This window comes from Rhinolophus sinicus, linkage group LG10, assembly GCF_036562045.2.
Source record: "Rhinolophus sinicus isolate RSC01 linkage group LG10, ASM3656204v1, whole genome shotgun sequence".
Lineage (NCBI taxonomy): Eukaryota > Metazoa > Chordata > Mammalia > Chiroptera > Rhinolophidae > Rhinolophus > Rhinolophus sinicus.
In genome coordinates this window covers 89,663,652-89,684,054 of record NC_133759.1, presented here as the reverse complement: position 1 = coordinate 89,684,054, position 20,403 = coordinate 89,663,652, and the positions used below count along the sequence as shown (strand labels likewise).

General features: G+C 35.6%; 1 protein-coding gene and 1 pseudogene across 3 annotated transcripts in view; both read left to right on the top strand.

Annotated features, from left to right (window-relative positions):
* Positions 1-20,403, top strand: part of DCTN4 (dynactin subunit 4) — a 31,330-nt gene that overhangs the window by 5,639 nt on the left and 5,288 nt on the right. For 2 of the 3 annotated variants that reach the window (XM_074313790.1, XM_019734382.2), the window contains exons 4-12: positions 4,649-4,692; positions 6,767-6,874; positions 8,025-8,045; positions 8,466-8,539; positions 8,703-8,815; positions 9,088-9,197; positions 14,086-14,159; positions 17,468-17,522; positions 18,525-18,632. In XM_074313790.1, the coding sequence (XP_074169891.1) occupies positions 4,649-4,692; positions 6,767-6,874; positions 8,025-8,045; positions 8,466-8,539; positions 8,703-8,815; positions 9,088-9,197; positions 14,086-14,159; positions 17,468-17,522; positions 18,525-18,632 (707 nt within the window). The remainder of the gene's footprint in view (positions 1-4,648; positions 4,693-6,766; positions 6,875-8,024; positions 8,046-8,465; positions 8,540-8,702; positions 8,816-9,087; positions 9,198-14,085; positions 14,160-17,467; positions 17,523-18,524; positions 18,633-20,403) is intronic. The other variant, XM_019734383.2, reaches the window with a different exon arrangement.
* Positions 14,168-17,461, top strand: LOC109448752 (alpha-ketoglutarate dehydrogenase component 4; annotated as a pseudogene).

Below are 20,403 nucleotides of genomic sequence, written 5' to 3'. Positions count from 1 at the left end.
TAAAACAGCTTTTATAAACCTGACACTTCCTTAGAATCAAAATATTGATGCCGTTCATAAGTAATACATGCTCTTGATGAAACACACCATGTACAAAACTAAAAGATAAAAGTGACAAGTTAAGAAAATATTTGGGTCATATATAACAGACTAAAGATAATGAGGAGCTCTTATGAATTGATAAGAAAATGACCTAATAGAAAAATAGGCAAAAGGTATGAACTCTCAAGAGTGGAAATAAAAATGGGCAATGACCAAAACGTGCACACTGAAGGGGCCACAGTCATGTACAATGATCTCTGCCTTCACCCCAAACTGCTCAGTAACCTTGCAGAGTCCATGGAAAGACCCGAACCTTTTATGAAGTTACGAAGACAAGTTCCACCCTCTCATGTTTCCCTCCTCTTAAATTTTATAGACCTTTCTTTTTATTTCTACTCCTTTGGGTATCACAAACTGCCTTGTACTATTAATATTGTTTATATGTGAATTTTTCAACTGTTTTCAACTCTAATATCAGTTCTTTGGGAACAAAGTCCTTGTTTTGAATGTCTGAATTCTTTGTTTAGTTTTCATTGTCTAGTTGATTGGAGTTTTTATTTTCACACACAACTTGGTGAGGTAATATTTTTTTTAAAAGTTAATAAATACGCGGAAAGATACGTTCAACTTTACTAGTAATCAGGGAAATGCAAATGAAAACTTCATTGACTTTGGCAAAATTTTTTATATCTGGTAATACCAAGTGGTGGCAAGAATATGGGAAAATAGTTCTTTTATACACTACTGCCTTGAAAAGCATTTTGACAACATTTATTAAAATTGTTATTGCTTTTTTTCCTTCTGTCCGGCAATTCCATGTCCCAGGTATCTATTCTGGCACATTCAAACACATGCTCAAAGATACATGTGTATATATGAAATGTCTGTCAATGAAACAGAAAAGTTGTGTGTGTTTAGAAATAAACATCACCTAACACATTAATTACCGGTTCATCATTTGAGCCTTTCAGATCTGAGGTTGCACTTATCTTTATTAGGAAACTTCCTTTATTTTTACATTTCCCATACTTCATGGTAACATCAGAATAGAGACACTCTTTATACAGTCAGTTCAAAATCTTCACTTGCTATTTATTTTTTATATAAATAGTAGCATTGCTCACTCCCCATTTTCTTTTTTCTGACTTTCTGAAATTTCATTTGTTTAATTTCCTGAAAACTATTTAGACTTGTTAAAAATTCCCATTTTTGAATTTTCATAAAAAATTTTAGCTTACCTACTAATATATGAGGAAGCCCGTAACAAACTCATGTCATTTGACATAACTAAAATGAAGATTGACTTTAATTAAAAACTTTCCATAGATTCTTACACAATTTGGAAGTAAACAGGAGTGAAGTTTCTTTAGATTCAACTCTGTTCTTAAAAATTTAAGCCTTGATTCTGTTTACTTTGCCACTTGGTTCAGAATGCTTGAGCGCCTGGTTGGTTTTCTGACTTTGTATATTAAATTGATAAAATATTCTTCCAAAACAAAAATGTTAACTAAACAAGTGTATCTTAATTCTTTAAAAATGTTCGTTGGTGGGTAAATATTTCCTGAAATGTGATTTATATTGGAATGATACTGTAACATCCTTTTAGATATGAGTAAATATTTGTGTGCATATGTTTTAATGTGAGTGTAGCAAGCACGTTATTTGAATTTGTTTATGAATCTAAGTTAAATGTGAAAAAACAACCTCCAAGTGCCTCAGTGAGTTAAAATGTATTTTCCATGTTTGTAGTTTGTCTCTATCAAGTTAAAGAAACAAAGCCCATAAATCCAAATAGATTTTTTTAGTTTGTTCCTCCACAAGTGAATTTTTATGCTTTTTGGGTTATTAGTCATTAAGATTGGAGAATTTGTATTTCAGAACTTAAAACCTGTGCTTCCTTCTAGAAATCTTATTTCCTCTATGTTATCTTGACAGTGATGATTGAATACTGGGAGCTCTTAAAGGAGTTCGCATAATTTCATTTTTTCCATGATGTCATCGCTGTCTAAGACACTCTGAAACCACTTTAGTTGGAGCTATTTGTTTATTTATAAGGAAGCCTTTGTATCAGTAATGTGCAGAGAAAAGCTTAACAATGAGATGATTTTGTCTCCCAAATTGCTGTTTAGAATAAATTACCAATTCTAAAGAAGCAATTAGGTAGAATATTCCGATCTTTTAAAATATTACAGCTGAAATGTTTCTTTTACATAATTATTTTTCATGATTGCCTTAAGTAAGGCAACCTTTAAAATACGAATATTGTACTAAAGGATGTTATTGCTGCCATTTCTTTCAAGGGAATATAGTGTCACCTTCCACAAGAGTCCTTTTTGTTTTGAAAAAAGGTGGTTTAAAATTGTACAGATAATACACGTTCGTGTATTTATCACCCAGCTTAAGAAAGTAAACAAACAAAACAGTATAAACCCCTGTGTAGCCTTTGCCCACTGCATCCCCCTTCCTCTGCCTCCCAGGGAGGTAATCATCATGCCTGAATTCGGTGTGTATCAGGTCCATGCATGTCTTCTATCAGTATTATGTTTGTGAGAGTAGATTTCGTGGGTGACTTAACTACAGTTTACTTACTCAGACGCTTCTTGATGGACATACAGATTGTCAGTCTTTCCTTTTGACAACAGTGCTATTAGAAACATTCTTGTGTGTGTTTCGTAAATCACAAGAATTTCTCTGCGTAACTGAAAGTAAAATTGCTGGTTTTAAGTTATGTCCATTCCTAGCTCTCCAAACTGGTTTACCAGTTTTGCTCCCACTAGTAACGTATACCCGTAGAGTACCCATTGCTCTCGATCCTCGGCAGTTAGTACATAGTAGTGTTTTTCCAAACTGATGGTTGTGAAACTATAATGAGATAATGGTATCTCATTATACTTTACTTTTTTGATTAGCTTTATTGAGATACAATTTACATATAATGAAGCTCACCAATTTTAAGTGTAGTTCTGGTTTTTTACAAATATGTGCACTAATGTAGCCACCACCACAATCATGTTATAGAACAATTCCATCACCCCAAAAATATTCCTTATGCCCCTTTGCAGTCAGTTTCTTCTTGGCTTCTGACCCACTAATAAGCTTTCTGTCACTATAATTTGTCCTTTTCTAGAAGTTTATATAATTGGAGCCTTGTAGTACATCTTCTTTGTGTCTGTCTTTCACTTAGCATAATGCTTTTGAGGTTCGCCCATGTTTTTGCTTTTTATTGTTGAGGAGTATATCGATTGTATAGATATACCACAATTTGTTTATTCATTCTCCAGTTGATGGACATTGATTTTTTTCCCCAGTTTTTGTCTCATATGACTAAAGCTGCTGCCGACATTTGCCTGCAAGTCTTAATGTGGATATATGTTCTCATATTTCTTGAGTAAATACCTAGGAGTGGAATTGCGAGATCATAGGCTAAGAGTGTGTTTAATGACTAGAAACTTCCAAACTATTTTCCAAAGTGGCTGTACCGTTTTTTGATTCTCACCAGCATGCAGGAGAGTTCCAGTTCTTTTTCATTTTGGCTCTTCTAGTGGGTGTGTAGTGATAAACTCATTGTGGTTGTAATTTGCATTTTCTTAATATGCTTATTTGCCATCTATATGTTTTCTTTGGTGAAGTGTTTGTACAAATCTTTTGCTCATTTTTTAACTAAATTTTTGTCTCTTTATTAAGTTATAACAGTTCTGTATTCTGGATACAAGTCCTTTGTTCAGTATATGTTTTGCAAATGTTTTCTCCCAGTCTGTGACTTGCCATGTTATTTTCTCAACAGTGTTTTTTGAAGAACACAGGTTTCTAATTTTGAGGTCCAGTGTATTAATTTTTTGTTTTGTAGTTTGTGCCTTTTGTGTCCCAATGAAAAAAAAACTTAGCTTCACCCAAGTCACTAAGATTTTCACTGATGTTTTCTTCTAGAAAGATTATAGTTTTAACTCTCCCATGTAAGTCTATGGTTCATTTCAGTGTAACTTTTGTATATGTTCTGAGGAAAGGGTCTAGGTTCTTTTTTTTGGATGTGGGTATCCAATTGTTGTAGCACCACTTGTTTATAAAGTATTCAGTATAGTTTTATTTTCAGCTTTCTGTAACATTCTTTTATGATTTGTGCTGTTCATTTTTTACGTAAGAAAATTTCCTCCAGACCAAAGTCATAAAACATACAAATTGCACAGTGTTGCAGATAAGAGCAGTCTCTGGGGTCAGAGTTTGAATCCTGGCTTTGGACAAGTTATTCAATTGAGTGGCTTTGAGCAAATTATCTAACTCTCTGATCTTCAGTTTTCTCCTTTGTAAAATGAGACTAATAACCCTACCTCAGAGGGTTATGAGAATAAAATGAAATGAAGTACATTTCAAGTGCGTGGCACAGAAGCTATGCAGGTGTTAGTTGTGGTGGTGATGATGATTATCATTATATTTAAAGAAAAAGTTTTATTCTGGGCATTCTCATCTGTATAATTTCTAGGACTCTTTCTTGGAAGTTCTGGCATTTTATGTTTTTAAGTTTAACTTTGTGGCCTGCAGGTGACTCATTTTTGTGAAAGTAAAATTATCAAGTTAGAAAATTTTTGTTTGATGTTCTTCTGTTTTGCAGCTAGTGGTGGTTGGCAGGAGCCTGAAAATCCTCACACTCAACGGGTAAGTCAAGAGTCATCAGAGAGAGGATGAAACAAGCAAAGTTAAAGAGAAAGACTGAAGGTCTTGCATTTTATCAGTGACGTGACCTGTGCTTAGAAATCCATCGTGTGTGTTTTGGTGTCTGTTACACATAGAAAGTGCTTCTCATTGTATGACATTAAATCACAATGGCAGTTTCTTTCGCTAAGTTAATAGAGAAACCTACATGTAGTTTTAGTTCTATACTCAAGATGTGAACTGAAAAAAGGAAACGGTATGCTTTTGTTTTTCACATACCCACCAACTAAGTTAAGGTTCCATTTGTTCTCAGATACTCTTGGAAGTATCATCAACATACAGACATGTTAACTCCTGGAAACTCCACTAATTTAGAAGATGCCCTAGGGCTCAATAGTGGTTGCTTGTAGAATCATGACTTGAACACCCTTTAAGAATTCATAGTGAACTGATCTTTGTAGTATGTATACATTAGAACTGATTTCCCCTGCTGGAACTAGACTATAAGAAAGATAATTAAACAGTATTGAAATGAAGTATGAACGATCAAGCTGCAAATTAAACAGTTTGTAATTATCCACTCATGACATCAGCAAAAAATAGAAACACTGACTATATCTTGGATAATGGTGTGAGGAATTGGACCTTTTTACATATACTGTTGTTAGTGTAAATTAGTACAGATTTCTTAAGCTCTCAGCGGTGTCTACTTACTGGACTTTGACCAACAGAAATACTTATGCACAAAAAGATATATATTCATCAAATATTTATTGAGCACTTGCTGTGTGCCACGGACTATGCTGAACAATAATAGACGTTGCCTACCCTCACAGAGCTTAAGTCTAATGGGAAGACAGAAATCAAATAACCCCCAGATAACGGAAAGCGGTAAGGAATGGGAATAAGAGATAAATTGTGTTATAGAAACATTTAGGGAAATTTCAACTAGTTAGGTCCACATATGAGGAAGTCGCTAAGATTTGAGGAGAACAGGCACAGAAGGGAAAGAATTCAAGGCAGCGGGACAGCACATACAAGGAGCTTGTAAGTGGAAGAAGCACAGCAGGTTGTAGACAAGGTGAGCGTGACTAGAGCGTGAAGCATAGCATCAGGTGGTTGGAGAGCAGTGTCTGCAGTCAGACCATGTAGACCAAGGTAAGGAGTTTGAAAGCCTCTAAAGGTTTTAAGCAAAGAGCATAACATTCGTGTTTTTGAAACGAAATTGCTACTGAATTTAGAGGACAAAAGTGGGTACGAGGAGACGATTTAAGTCCTATTATAGGAAATGGTTAAATACCTCAGGACATCTGTACAATGCAATAAGATCCAGCCTTTAAAAAGAATGAGGTAGATCTATTTGTACTGGAAGGGACAGTTCATGATATTTTCAGTATAAAAGAGTTATCAAAAGTTTCTTATATGAATTATAAAAAGACTATGTTTATTTTTATACATATAAAAGCTATATGTCTATACATGGTTTTTTTTTTAATGTATACAAAATATAACATCATACTTGTATCTGTAAGTGTAACAAACATAGCTAAAGTATAGTAGTGGATACCTCTGGTGAGAGGAAAGGTGGACTTGAGATAGAAGTTTCACTTTTTATTTTTTATGTTTGTATATCGTTTGAACTTTTCACCATTAATATATATGTATTGTTTTAATGATTAAAATAGATTTTGAGAATGAAAATGTGTAGCAGAAAATAGAGAAAATAGAGTGTGAAATGTCACATTTTTAGGAATAGGTGGTCCTGTGGCCATGCAGAAAAAATAGCAGTTATGGAGGGAAATAAGTAATGAAGTAAAAGCAGTGAGAAGAGAGCCTGAAATTTTCAAGCCTTTTCATTGCCCGTTTCTACCTGTTGTTGAACTTGAAAGTTCCGTTTCAATTCTGAAGTAGACCATGTAATGAAGACAAATTGATTTTGAAGAAGAGGGCAAACTTGCCCACCTTAATAATTTGTCTTATATATTTATTATGTGTCTAGTAAGTGGTGTTGATTAGTCTTGTATGTTTCCTGTTAGCTTTTTCATGAAACAAATACAAAGTCTTCAATTTCTTACAGATGAACAAACTGATTGAATATTACCAGCAGCTCGCTCAGAAAGAGAAGGTTGAGCGAGATCGCAAGAAACTGGCACGGCGTAGAAACTATATGCCGTTGGCCTTCTCGGTGAGGACTTGGTACAAAAAGGAGTTTGCACTTTGTTGATCGTGACGTGTGTGGCATAAGGACACTGTGACCGTTTCGGAAAGTGGCCATTGTACCTAGATTCGTGAAATTATGGAAAAGAGAAAAGTTCCTTAAATGATAGATGTTTAAATCAAGCAGTGATGCTTTTGCCATATCATTATGAGATTTAAGGAAATTTGTTTTTTCTTTCTCCATCACTTCCCTTTTTCTCTTCTGATTATTCCGCAAAGAGGCCACCATTTATAGGCACCACAGAACTCTTACAGCTTTTAGATATTACGGAAAGTCAGAAGAAGTCGGCAAGTGGTAGATTTTATTCATAGTACCATGGCGCCCACCTTTGACATCCTGGTTGCCAAGCTTTAGGTATCATAACTTGGGGGGCAGCTTCCCATATTTCTCTGGTATGAAACCACTGACTTTCACACGGTGCATTTGTGTGGTTAAATAAATAGTAATATATGCAAATGTAATTTGGGATAGGAATTTATGTACATCATTGTCTACAAGTTTGTATGCTACCAATGAGAAGCGAGAGATTAGTATTTGGAGCTTTTTGTTCTTGTCCCCAAGTTTTATTTGCTCTCACAGAACAATGTGTTTTCTGTGTGTTTGCTTGTAGCCATGCAGGTTGGCATTTAACGAATAATAATTATTGAATGGCAGTGATGTGTCGAGCCTTGTGCTAAGCCCTTTGTACATATTATTTGATCCTCACAATAATCCTGTGGAATAGATGGTATATCCCCATTTTACAATTGAGGAAATGAGGCTTGTAAAGGTGAAGTGACTTGTCATACTGCTTCTGCATGAGAATTAATTAAGCCATTGGAACTCTAAGAATTGTAAGGTCCATATAAAAATACCTAGTTTAGAATTTAAAAAAACAGTAAAACTTGGAAAGCAACTGATGAAAACCAAAGATTTTAATGAAGTTTTAATGAATGTTTCTGCGTAGTTCAATGGTACAAGTAGCATATGCACTAGCGTATTTAGGAGAAGAATTGGAATGAAATGCATTATTCTTCCAACTTTCCCATATAACCTGCCTGCTGTATGAGTTTGCTTCTATCTTATGCTGCATTTTTTTTGTCTCTGTTGCAACCCGCTGCTAATTTGGGGCCTACAGCAACACACTATTCATGTAGTGGTAAGTTCTCTTTTACGATTCTTGCTAACCCTGAAGAAGTTAGCAGATGATCACTGGTGTTCCTTCCAAGAGGACATTCATCATGTGTCTTAGACACTCTACACAGTTCTAGTCTAAGCCATAGCGTAGATTTAGATTAATAGCAAAAGAAAAAAACAACCCACACATTTTAAATTTTACTGTATTAATGGTAGTTTCAGTCTCCATGTTTGGTGCTTTTATTATTATTTTAAAAATATGATACGAGGCTGCAAATTACTTTTTCTAAAAGAAGATTGTTTTTGTTTTTTTGTTTTGTTTTGTTTTGTTTTTTGCTTATTTCCCTAAGCTTCTCATGCTGTCCCACCCAAAATTCTTTCTTTTGCTAAATAGGATGTATAAAGGTAGGACGTCTAATAGGAATTTCTGACCTCTGTTTAGGACAAATATGGTCTTGGAACCAGGCTTCAACGACCACGAGCTGGTGCAACCATCAGTACCCTTGCCGGACTATCGTAAGTTTGAACATTAAGTACCTTTGAGAAAAAAGCAGGTATCAGAATGAACACTGGTGGAATGCAATTTTTAAATAAATAATTGCCAATGGTGAAGAAGATTCTTATACTTAGAAAAGACCTAAGATGGACCCTTGAAAAATTACTGCATTTTCTCTTTTAGCCTTAAAGAAGGAGAGGACCAGAAAGAGATAAAGATTGAGCCAGCTCAAGCTGTAGATGAAGTGGAACCTCTACCTGAAGACTATTATACAAGACCAGTAAATTTAACAGAGGGTAATTTTATACATAATTCTACTTTGTTTATATTTTATAACTAATTGTACGTTTGTTACTTTGTGATTTGAGATTTTCAGCAGCATAGTTGTTAGTAAAATGAATCGTGTAGAAAATAAGATAGCTATAACAGAAATCATTTAACTTTAAGTTTCTATATGGTTGTTTTTTGAAGAACACTCTTCACAAAGTGAAGTTTTATGTATTATTTCATTTACGTTTGGTTTTGAGCAAGTTACTAAACTAAGCCTGGTTTCTGCCTTTCATGCTAGTCACCACCCTTCAGCAGCGCCTCTTACAGCCTGACTTCCAACCAATCTGTGCTTCTCAGCTCTATCCTCGTCACAAACATCTTCTGATCAAACGGTCCCTGCGCTGCCGGGTAAATATTGCATTCTGTCGAAGTGCCTTTTGTACCAGGGAAAAGCAAACATAAAATTAATATGATGGCTATCTGGCCAATATCAAAGCCTCTGAAATGTAGTAAATGCGGAGAATGTATAGTTGTCCAGGCACTATTTTAAATGCTTTCAAGATAAACTCAATCCTCATAACTCTATGAGGTAGGTACTGCTATTACTTACTCCTGTCTTGCCCCAGATGTGGAAACGGAGGTATCTGAAGTTTAAGTTCATAGTACTAACTGCTAAAAGAATGGTGAAAGAATATATAGCTAGTACTCTAGGAGAGGAAACAAAAAAGACTAGTGAAAAAGAAGCAATTTGAAAGAAAGCAAGAAAGAACAAAAATTTGCAAAATCCAGGCTCTGAGAATCTATAGAAGAAACAACAGAGTTTCTTCAGTAAAAAAATTGTAGGAAAAAAAAGGAAACCTTTTAGATCAGTCCTGTCCAATAGAACTTCATGTGACAATGAAAAGGTTCTTTATCGCACAGTCCACCATGGCAGCCAGTAGTCACGTGTGGCTATTGAGCACTTGAAATGTGATAGTACAGCTGAGGAACTGAACCTTTCATTGTAATTTATTTAAATAAGCACGTATGACTAGTGGCTGCCGTCATCAAATAACATAGCCCTAGAGTAGAAGAGACTTAATAGGCCTGTCATACTGTGTAGACTTGAATTCCTGATTCAAACAAAACATAGAAAGAAAGGGGCCAAAGGAAGGGAAGGATTAAGGAAAGAATGTGGAAGGAAAGAAAAATTTATGAAAACTTTGGGTAACTTTAAACACTGTATTTTATATGCTATTAAAAGAATTGTGTGTTTTTTTTAAGGGATAATAACAGTATGGTTACTTTTTAAAATACCTTTATCATTTAGAGATACATACCAAAATATTTGTGGGTGAAATGACATGATGTGTGATATTTGTTTTAAAATAATCAAGCATGAGGAGTGCAAGAGAATGTAGATGAAACAGGATTGGCCATTATTGCTAATTGTTGAAGTCGGGTAAGGGGTACCTAGGGATTTATAACAGTGTTCTGAATTTTTGCATATGTTACAAAATTTCTGTAATGGAAAACCTTATTAAAAGAAAGGAAAAACCCAATTTAAAGACATAGATTTAATGTAAATGGAGAAAAAATATACCATGCTAACACAAAACTCAAAAGAAAGCAAGAGTAGCCATATTATTTTCAGACAGATCAGATTTCAAAGTAAAGACACTTATCAGGGGTAAAGAAGGGCATTACATAATGAAAAAGGGGTCAATTCTGCAAGAAGTTATAACAATTTTTAACATGTACGTGCCTAACAATAGAGTGCCAAACTATATGAAGCAAAAAATTAGAACTGCAAGGAGAAATAGGTAAATCCAGTATCATAGTTGGAGACTTCAACACCGTTTTCTTAGAAATGAACAGATCCAGGGGCGGCCGGATGGCTCAGTTGGTTAGAGCGCCGGCTCTTAACAACAAGGTTGCTAGTTCGATTCCGACATGGGCCAGTGAACTGCGCCCTCCACAACTAGATTGAAAACAACAGCTTGAGCTTGGAGCTGAGCCACTGGTGGGCGGGCTTAGTGGTTGGAGCGCAGTGCTTATAATACCAAGGTCACCGGTTTGAGTCCCACATGGGCCAGTGAGCTGTGCCCTCCACAACTAGATTGAACACAGCAACTTGACTTGGAGCTGAGCTGTGCCCCCCACTAGATTGAAAAACGACTTGGCATCCTGGAAAAACATACTGTTCCCCTAATATTCCTCAATAATAATAATTTAAAAAAGAACAGATCCAGCAGGCAAAAATCAGTAAGGACATAGGTGAATTCAATTATATGCATCCATCATTGAATATTATTGCTATCTGTAGACTATTTTGACCAACAATAGCAGAGTATGCTTTTTTCTCAAGCTCACATGGAACATGGACCAAAGTAGACTACGTTCTGGGCCATAAAAAACACCTTAACAAATTTAAAAGAATAGAAATCATATAGTGTCAGCTTTCAGATCAAAATGGAATTAAACTAGGAATCAGTAACAGAAAGCCCCCAATATGTGGATTAAACAACACTTCTAAATAACACATGGTTCAAAAAAGAAATCTCAACAGAAATTTTAAAATGTTTTGAACTAGCTGAAAATTAAAACACAACTTATCAAAATTTGTGGGATGCATTTGAAAGCAGTGCTCTGAGGGAAATTTATATCATTGAATGCGTGTATTAGAAAAGAAGATCTAAGAGATAGTAATGTAAGTTTCTACCTTAGGAAACTAGAAAAAGAAGAGCAAATTAAATCCAAAGTGAGAAGAAGAAAAGAAATAAGAATTAGAGCAGAAATCAATGAAATTGAAAATAAAATCAGTAGAGAAAAGTAATGAAACCAAAAACTGTTTTTTTTAAAGATCGATAAAATCAATAAGCCTCTAGCCAGGCTAACTAAGAAATAAGAGGGGACGCAAGTTACTAACATCAGAAATGAAAAAGGGGGCATCACTACAGTTCCATGGAAATGAAAAGGATACTAAAAGAATACAATGAACAAATCGATGCCCACTGATCTGATAATTTAGATGAAATGGACCACTTTCTTAAAAGACACAATCTACCAAAATTCACACGAGAAATTGACGATCTGAATAGGTTTATGTGTATTAAAGAAATTGAATTAATAACCTTCTAAAACAGAAAGCACCAGGCCAAGATGTATTCACTGGTAAATATTACCAAACTTTTAAGGAAGAAATGTACCAAATTCTCCATAATGTTTTTCAGAAGATAGAAGCAGAGGGAATACTTACTAACTAATTTTATGAGGCCAGCATTACCCTAATACTAAAACCAGAGAAAGACATTACAAGAAAATCCACCAAAAGTAAATAAGCTATGTGTCCTGTTGACCCACCAACCTCACTTTTAGGAGTCTACCCTGAAGACACACCTCTGCACAAACCAGAATGAGCAGAGATTGGGATATAGCCACATAATGAGTTCTATAAATCTATAAAAAAGAATATACTAATATGGGATATATTTTTAAATGCAAAATGCAGGTTGCATGGCAGGTACACTACCTTTTGTGTAGGAAAAGAAGGAAAATACATGTATATGAAAACAAAAAGAAAAATGCATACGTTAGGTTAGTAGACTTGGAACAGAATAGAGAAAGTAGAAACAGACTCATGCATGCGAGGAAACTAGATTTTACTAAACATGGCATTACAGATCATTGGGGAGAGCTGTTAAGTTTTGCCAGGTCAAATGATTATATGAAAAATATAAAATTGGGTCTGTCTCACACTACACAATAGTCACTTTCCAGAACATTGGAAACTTTAAAGAATAAATGTAAAGAGCAAAACTTCTAGAAAGAAATAGAAGAGAATATCTCTATAACTTTTGGGTAAGGAAGTATTCCATAAGGCAAATCAGCACAAACTATAATGGAAAAAGTTATATATTTGACACATTAAAAGTAAAACTTGCACCCCTGCTCCAAAGAAAACCCATACAGTAATGAAAAGATAGGCCATAAACTTAGAAGGGTAATTGGTAAGGCATATAATTAACAAAGGATTAGTGTCCAGAGTATGTAAAGAAGTTTAGCAGATCAGTAAGGAAAAGCTATCCCAGTATAAAAATAACCAGTAGATACTAACATACAAGTCACGCAGAGGAAATCCCAATACTCAATAATAGGAAAAATACTCAAACTTATACAGCAATCGGGGAGAATGTACGTTAAAACTACAGTGAGATACCATTTTATAATTACCAGATTGGCAAAAGTTAGCAGTTTCACAGTACCTATCAAAATAACTAATGCACTCACCCATTGGTCCACTTTTAGGAAATTATCTTACAGACACATTTACAAGTGGGAAATGATTCATGTACAAGAATACTATTGCGACATTATTTGTAGTAGCAAAGTCATGGAAACATCCATCAATTTGGGTCTGGTTAAATAAGTTACAGTAGGATACAGAGGCACCTCTGTGTGTGCTGGTATGGAATTCCAAGATAGATTAAGTTTAAAAAGCAAAGGGCAGAAGTGTATATAGAATGCTCCCTTTTGTGTTACTGTGAAAAAGAAGGATGATGTATATAGCCTATCTGAGAAAACACATGAGAAACTGGTTGGCTCTGGGGAAAGGAACAAGGGGACAGCTAAAATGGATATCTTTATACCTTTTTTGTACTGTTAAAAAAATTTTTTAACCATGTTTGTGTGTTATTCAATAAATAAATAAATATTACTCTGTTTTAAAATATGAGATCTGGAATCACACTGCTTGGTGTTTAAATCCCAGCTCCAGTTCTTACTGGCCCTATGAAGTTGCACAGATTACTTACTCTTCCTGTGCCTCATTTTCATCACCTGTGAAATGGGGGTAATAATGGTTACAGTACCTATACCTGGTACCTCATAAAGTCAACATTATATTTAAATCCACTTAAAGCAAGAATGTATAGCTTTTACGCTATTTAGAGAGGAAATGAAAAGGACTAATAAAAAATAATCAGTTTAAAAGAAAACAAGAAAGAAGAAAAATAAGCAAAATCTACATTGTTCAGCACACATAGTAAGTACTCAGTGTATGCTAGTTTTATTATTTCAATAATTCTGTAACACTGCAAAGGTATAATATTTGATAGTGTGGTTGCTTGTATCCAAAAGTCCAAAACATCGTTTTGTATATTTTGGTTATCATTAGTATACACTATTTCAGAACATATGTGGTCTTGCAGCAAAATGAAACAAAACTTTAGTAAATGCTGTTCTTCTGAATTTAGCAGCTCTGTGGACTATCAGATACGTTTTCATTTGCCTCTGAGACATGTTTTTTTCTTTCTAGAAATGTGAACATAATTTGAGCAAGCCAGAGTTTAATCCAACTTCTATCAAATTCAAAATCCAGCTGGTTGCTGTGTGAGTATTTTGGTTTGTGTTTTTGGTTACTGTTTTTTAGTTTTCCATGAGAAATGTGCTTACTCTTGGCTTAAAAAAGGGGGAAAAAACTATATCAGAATAATCCTGTTATTCTGTTCAGGTTTAGGTTTTGAATTATGTCATGAAATTTAAGGCAAATCTATAGATACAGAATCCAGGGTGTGTGTGTATCAGGGACACGGTGATAGTATGGTCTTTGGTGATGTGGCATGTTGATTATTGGATGGAAAGTTACTAGTCATTCATTACAAATTATAAAGTACCTAAGTTTAGGAATGATCTTTTAAAAAATTAAAGTGAAAAATAATAAAGTATAGTAGAGTGTCCCTGTCACAAAGTTAATTGTATTTAACTGCATTCTAATAACACTTCATTGAGTGGGATAAAAGTGATTAAGTTGGTGTTAACTCACTGGGACTTGTCACTAGAAGGGAATTTTGTGTATGAAAATCACCTATCAAACAAGAAAAATATTTTGAAAAATTAGGAAAATATTGTCTTGACTTTATGGTGAGAGACTCCTCCTATATAAGGCAGGAAGCTCAGAAGCCACTAAGGAAAATTGAGAGCTTTGACCTTAGCAAATATGAGTTGTAAAAAAATTGACAACGAAGTCCTGAGACAAATGGTAGAACAGGAAAGAATATTCGCCGCTCCGTGACAAATAAAAGTTTAATACCCTGGAATGCAGAATTCCCACAAATTGGAAAGATAATAATGGAGGTCATGATGTGCAGCAAGATGGCATCTGCCAGCAGCAGCATTCAGGTAATCAAGCCACATCCTCCATTAATAAGGTTCCCTGACGGAAGAGACGATCACACACCCAATGCATCAGAAGTTTTGAGGTGAGCAGGGCTACTGTCTCATCCCTCTTCAGTTTCACAGCGTGCTAAGGGAAGTAAATTACTAGACTGGCTGATGGATCAAAGTCCACCGACACTGCAGAAGTAATACAAACATTACCTCAGAAATACAGAAGGAAACTTGTGTCAAGAGGAAATCGAATTTATCCAACATGACATGGATGGAGGTCCAGAATAATCACTGACAGTGTGGCTGCCATTTGTCATCAGACAAAAGACTCCTCTTTACGATAAAGGACTTCCAAAATGATACATGAAAAACTTTACATTAAACAACTTTAATAAATTATATATATAAAAGAAAACCCAAAATTTAGATGGACACTTGCATCTCCTAATTTATGTATCTTGGTCAGCTTCTCCACAAGCTTACCTAATTGTTTATATACTTTATACTTATTTAAGTATGTACACACTTCTAAATATTAGAAAGATAAAAATGGAAGGGGGATGAGAGGGGCACAGAATTTGAACAGACACCACAGAAGAGGAATTTCAAATGGCCAACGAACATATGGAAAGATGCTAAAACTTGATAGGAAAAGTTTAAAAAACTAAACAGCTCATGTGTTCATGAAAATGTGGGTAAACATTTGCATACATTGATGGTAGGCATACGAATTGCTAGTCTTTTTGGAGAGTGGTCTGGAATGTCAAGACAAACTTATGTAGATCTTTTAACCCAGCAGTATTATCTCAGGACTCTATTTTGTGGAAACAAAAGCACCAGTACCTAAAGATACATTTATAATAAGGATGTGTATTGGCAACATTTTCATGGCAAAAACTGGGAACAATTTCAATGTCAAATGGATTAACCATTAACAAAGAAATCGTTGATTAAATTGGAATACACTAGTGCTGTAGAATATTATGCAGCAATTAGAAAAAAGTCACTGGCAGTCAAAAGGCTGAGAAGTGTTGGTCTGGTGAGTTAGGAGGAAGAAATTAAAAAGGTCTGATACAGGGTCTGTCACTTACTGTATTTATCTAAAGTTATTTCCTTAATCTCTGAAATAGGAATAATACCAACCCTGCATCTCAGGGTTGTTGAGAAGAAGAAATGAGCTGTTATGTTTGCAAATGCTTTATAACTAAATCACCATAAAATATGTTCTGTCTTCCTACATAACTATTATTTAATACATGACTGGTTAGCAAGGACTAGAACGACAAACATGGTACATGTGAAGTCTGCTATCAATGCCTTTCTTGATTAAGAATTACCCTCATTACAGAAACCCTGAATGGCACGATGTATTTAGCATTAATTTCTTAGGCTTGCTTTGAGGAAAAGTGCTTTTTTCCTGACATGGCAGAATCGCCTGGAAATCTTCATACAGATCTCTTACAAGTCAGACTAGCTAAATTCAAATCCTTGACAGCAGGGCCCTTAAATTTGTATTAAGTTATTCAGGTAATCCTGATGACCAGTATGAAAAATATCTAGTCTAAAGTTAAAATACCTTATTGCCTCAATTCTAAGGTAACCTTCCCCCCTCTTTACTTTTAGTGTTTCTGCAATAGGTTTTGTCTTATGTTAATATATGCACAGTTACTAACATTTATATGCACTTTGTACAAGCACTTTTGCACTTACTATTTAATGTATTCTTCACAATGACCTCAAGATACAGATATATTATTGTCCTCATTTTACAGTTGAGAAAAGCAAGACGCAAAGAGGTAAATATTTTGCCCTGGTCTTTACAGAGAGGTACCTTGGTATATAATCACTCAGCTGGGGTTTGAACCTGGACAGTTTTGAATCCAGGACAAGCAGCGTATGGACAATATTCTGTGGTCTTCCTTAGAGAGGCAGTGTGACTGATTAAGAGCAACGACCCTGGAGCCAGACTGCCTGGGTTGTAATCCTGGCCACTTACCAGCCAGTTACTTCTCTTGCCAGGCCTAGTTTCTTCATCTTTCTAATGGGGATACTAATAATATCTGTCTCATTCAGTTGCAGTTCATATTTGTGAAGTGCCTAAAACATTGCCTGGCACATGTTAAGTACTATATAAAAATATGTGGTAGTGTTTTTACACCCCTACAGTGCATTTTTCAATCAATCTTGGGTCTCATAGCCACTTGCCTTGTAGATTTACAGAAATGAATTAATAAAATCGCAAAATATATCTGATAAATATATAAGGAAGATATATTCCATGGCACACAGACACACATACAGGCTCTCAACTAGAAGTATACATAAGATTTCAGAAAGAACTCATTACCAGTTTGGTTTCATGTCTTAAGTTCTTATTGTGGTGATGATGATACAATTCTCTACAATTCTTTTTCTCTGACATGGTCTAATTAACGTGAAGAAATCTTTCTTTGGTGCACTAGCTTTTAAGAAAGCAGTAATTTTAAGAGACACCAGTAACCATTAATGTATTTTTTTTTTATTCACACCAGCAATTACATCCCAGAAGTGAGAATCATGTCAATCCCCAACCTTCGCTATATGAAGGTTAGTACTTGCTGAAGTAACAGGAAGGAAGAGAAAGAAAGCTCGTTGTGTGTATATGGATGGCTGTGTGTGTTTGGCGTGGGACACAGTGTGCAAGAGATAGAAAAGAAGAAAGTTTGGAATAAAAAAGAGATTGGGATTTTAAATTTCTTTAAGCTGGGATTCTTGACAATAACATCTTTGGACGTATGCAGAAGGAGCAGTTGCATATTATATAGAGATGGAGTTGTGGGTGGGGAAAAGAAAGGAGATGATGGACCCCCAGGCATCTTTAGCTCTTCTCCACCATCTCATATATGCATACGGAGCGGATAGCAGGAATCAATTAGGTTTCTTCTTTACCACAGCCTCTCTCTTTGAGCTCCTATCTATGGCCCTTCCTTCCACACACACCCCTGCTGAATTACAGAATATTATTCAGCAGCAGCCTCTTTAGTTCTTTCCTTTCATGCTGCCATAAATGTCATGAAGATATTTATATAGTCCCTGTTCATTTTAAAGATTTTTTTGCCCATCTCAACAGTACCAAACAAGGGCAAATTATGGTTCAAGAAATCTTAAAAAGTCTTTTACAGTCTTGGTGTGCCTTTTTTTTTTTCTGTGAATACATCTGACTAGCCTGTGGTTCCATATTTTATTTATGAGGGCTTCCTTCTTTTTAGTCCGTAAGTGGAGGATTAGGTAGAGCAAGAATTGTAAACTTTAAATAACCACTTAGATAATGTACATTCCTCAGAATTTCTGCATCTGGTAACTGGCCCATTTCCTTAGTGAAGCAGCAACTCCAGAGAGTATATGACCTAATCTATAAATAACAGAATAGGAATCAGTGAGCACTTTGAGAATGCTGTGATGTAGAGGTATAGGTGGGTGTTACCGCTCAGGAGTAATAATAGGAGAAGGGAGGATGAAGCATTTGTGAAATATTTGGTATAGCAACTGAGAAAGTGGCCCTAGGTGGCAATAGTGGACCATGTCTGAGATGCTTTTCCTATCCCACAGGAGAGCCAGGTCCTCCTGACTCTTACGAACCCAGTGGAGAACCTCACCCATGTGACACTCGTGGAGTGCGATGAGGGGGACCCTGATAATATCAACAGCACTGCTAAGGTATTTGCCTCATCCTGACTCACGCTGACTTTTCCTGGAGTGGCCTCATTTGACCTGGCTTCAAGGACCCCACACTGTCTCTCAGTTCCACGTCCAAGCAGTCAAGTCCTTTCGATTCTACCTCCTAAGTTTTTTACTTTATCTGTAAATACACAATCCCACTGCCCTATGTGAAGGACTCATCATTTTTTCCTAAATTGTGACCATAACTTCCTAATTGACCTCACTATTTTCAGTCCCACTGCCTCCATTCCAGTTCATCTTCTGTCTTGCTGCCAGGGGGATCTTTCTAAAATCTCATTTTGATCATGACGTGCTGATTATTTGCCGTTCCTCTGACTTGGAGATGAAATTCAAATTCCTTGGCAGAGCTCCTCAATGTGCGTACCTCTTTCTGCTCATCCAGAGTGATCTTTCCCCAGATCCCCAAATACAGCTGTCTCTGAATCATACATATTAGTGGTTGTGATCCAAGCAGATCCAACGGTTGTGAACTTTCATGCTGGAGCATTGCATGTGCTATTCATTTTATCTAGGGGGATCCTTCCTAGTCCCACTCCCCTGATATACTTGCTCACATCTCTCAGTCTAATACATACTCGTTCTTCAAGACTATAGAAAGTAACACCTGTTAAAAGCTAGTATGCCTCCTCCAGATGCCTCTCCTTACATAGAGGATGCATAGCACTAAATATTACAGTAGGTGATTTTGACTCTTGGTGTTAGTTGAATGAATGAAATGTGGCCTTTCTACATTTTGCTACTTGGTGATTCATCTAGTACTTGAAATTTTAGATAAAGAACTTTTCTCTATAGACTATTACTGACTCATAATTCAGCATGATACTCATTAACAGAAATTGGTAAAAAGGATATATATATCTATATATTCTTTTTTTTTTTTTTTTTTTTTTTTTTAAGGAGGGTGCAGCTCCCAGTGGCCCATGCGGGGATCGAACCGGCAACTTTGGTGTTATTAGCACCATGCTCTAATCAACTGAAGGATGCCTATATTTTTAATTAGCTATTATTCAAACACTATTTATTAGTAGAGAATTTTTTCCCCTTTTTTCTTCCTTGTGCTTTTTAATGATTTCACTTATTAGCATTACTTTCAAAGAGAAATGACACACTCCTTAAGAAAACTCTGAGAGGCTGTTCCAGTGAGGATGAACACAGAAATAAGTGCCTGATGCATATACCTAGCTTGTGGATTCACTATCTTTCTTTACACTCCCCCAGCCCCATTTGTATCCATAAGTAGAAATGTGGGTGATACTGTTACCTGTTAACATCTGACACAGCCAAGTTGAGGACTAGTTAAAACACAAGAAAGAGTCTGAAGGACGCTTAACTGTTTGCCATGACCGTCAGTCAACATACCAACATTCCCATTTCGGAAAATAATGTTGGAACCAATGTTTCTTCTTTATGTTTTTCTTTAAAAACAGAACAAAACAAAAGAAACTGATGAACTGTTTCACATATACACAAAGTATAAAGGATAATCTCGCACACACCCATGTACCTCCATCCCCTTAAGAAACCAAACATTAGAGACACAGTTAAAGCCCCTGTGTCCTTCCCACTTGAATTGCACAGTAGAGGAAGCACTCCGTTGACTTTATCACTCTCTAAATTTTTTTGTCCTTAACATTTTTACTAGAAATGTCCGTATTTTTAAACCACGTTTTTAAATGTTATAAAAGTGCCATGAAGCTGTATGTTTCTTGAATCTTGCTGATGACTTCTGCATGTCTAGATCAATGTC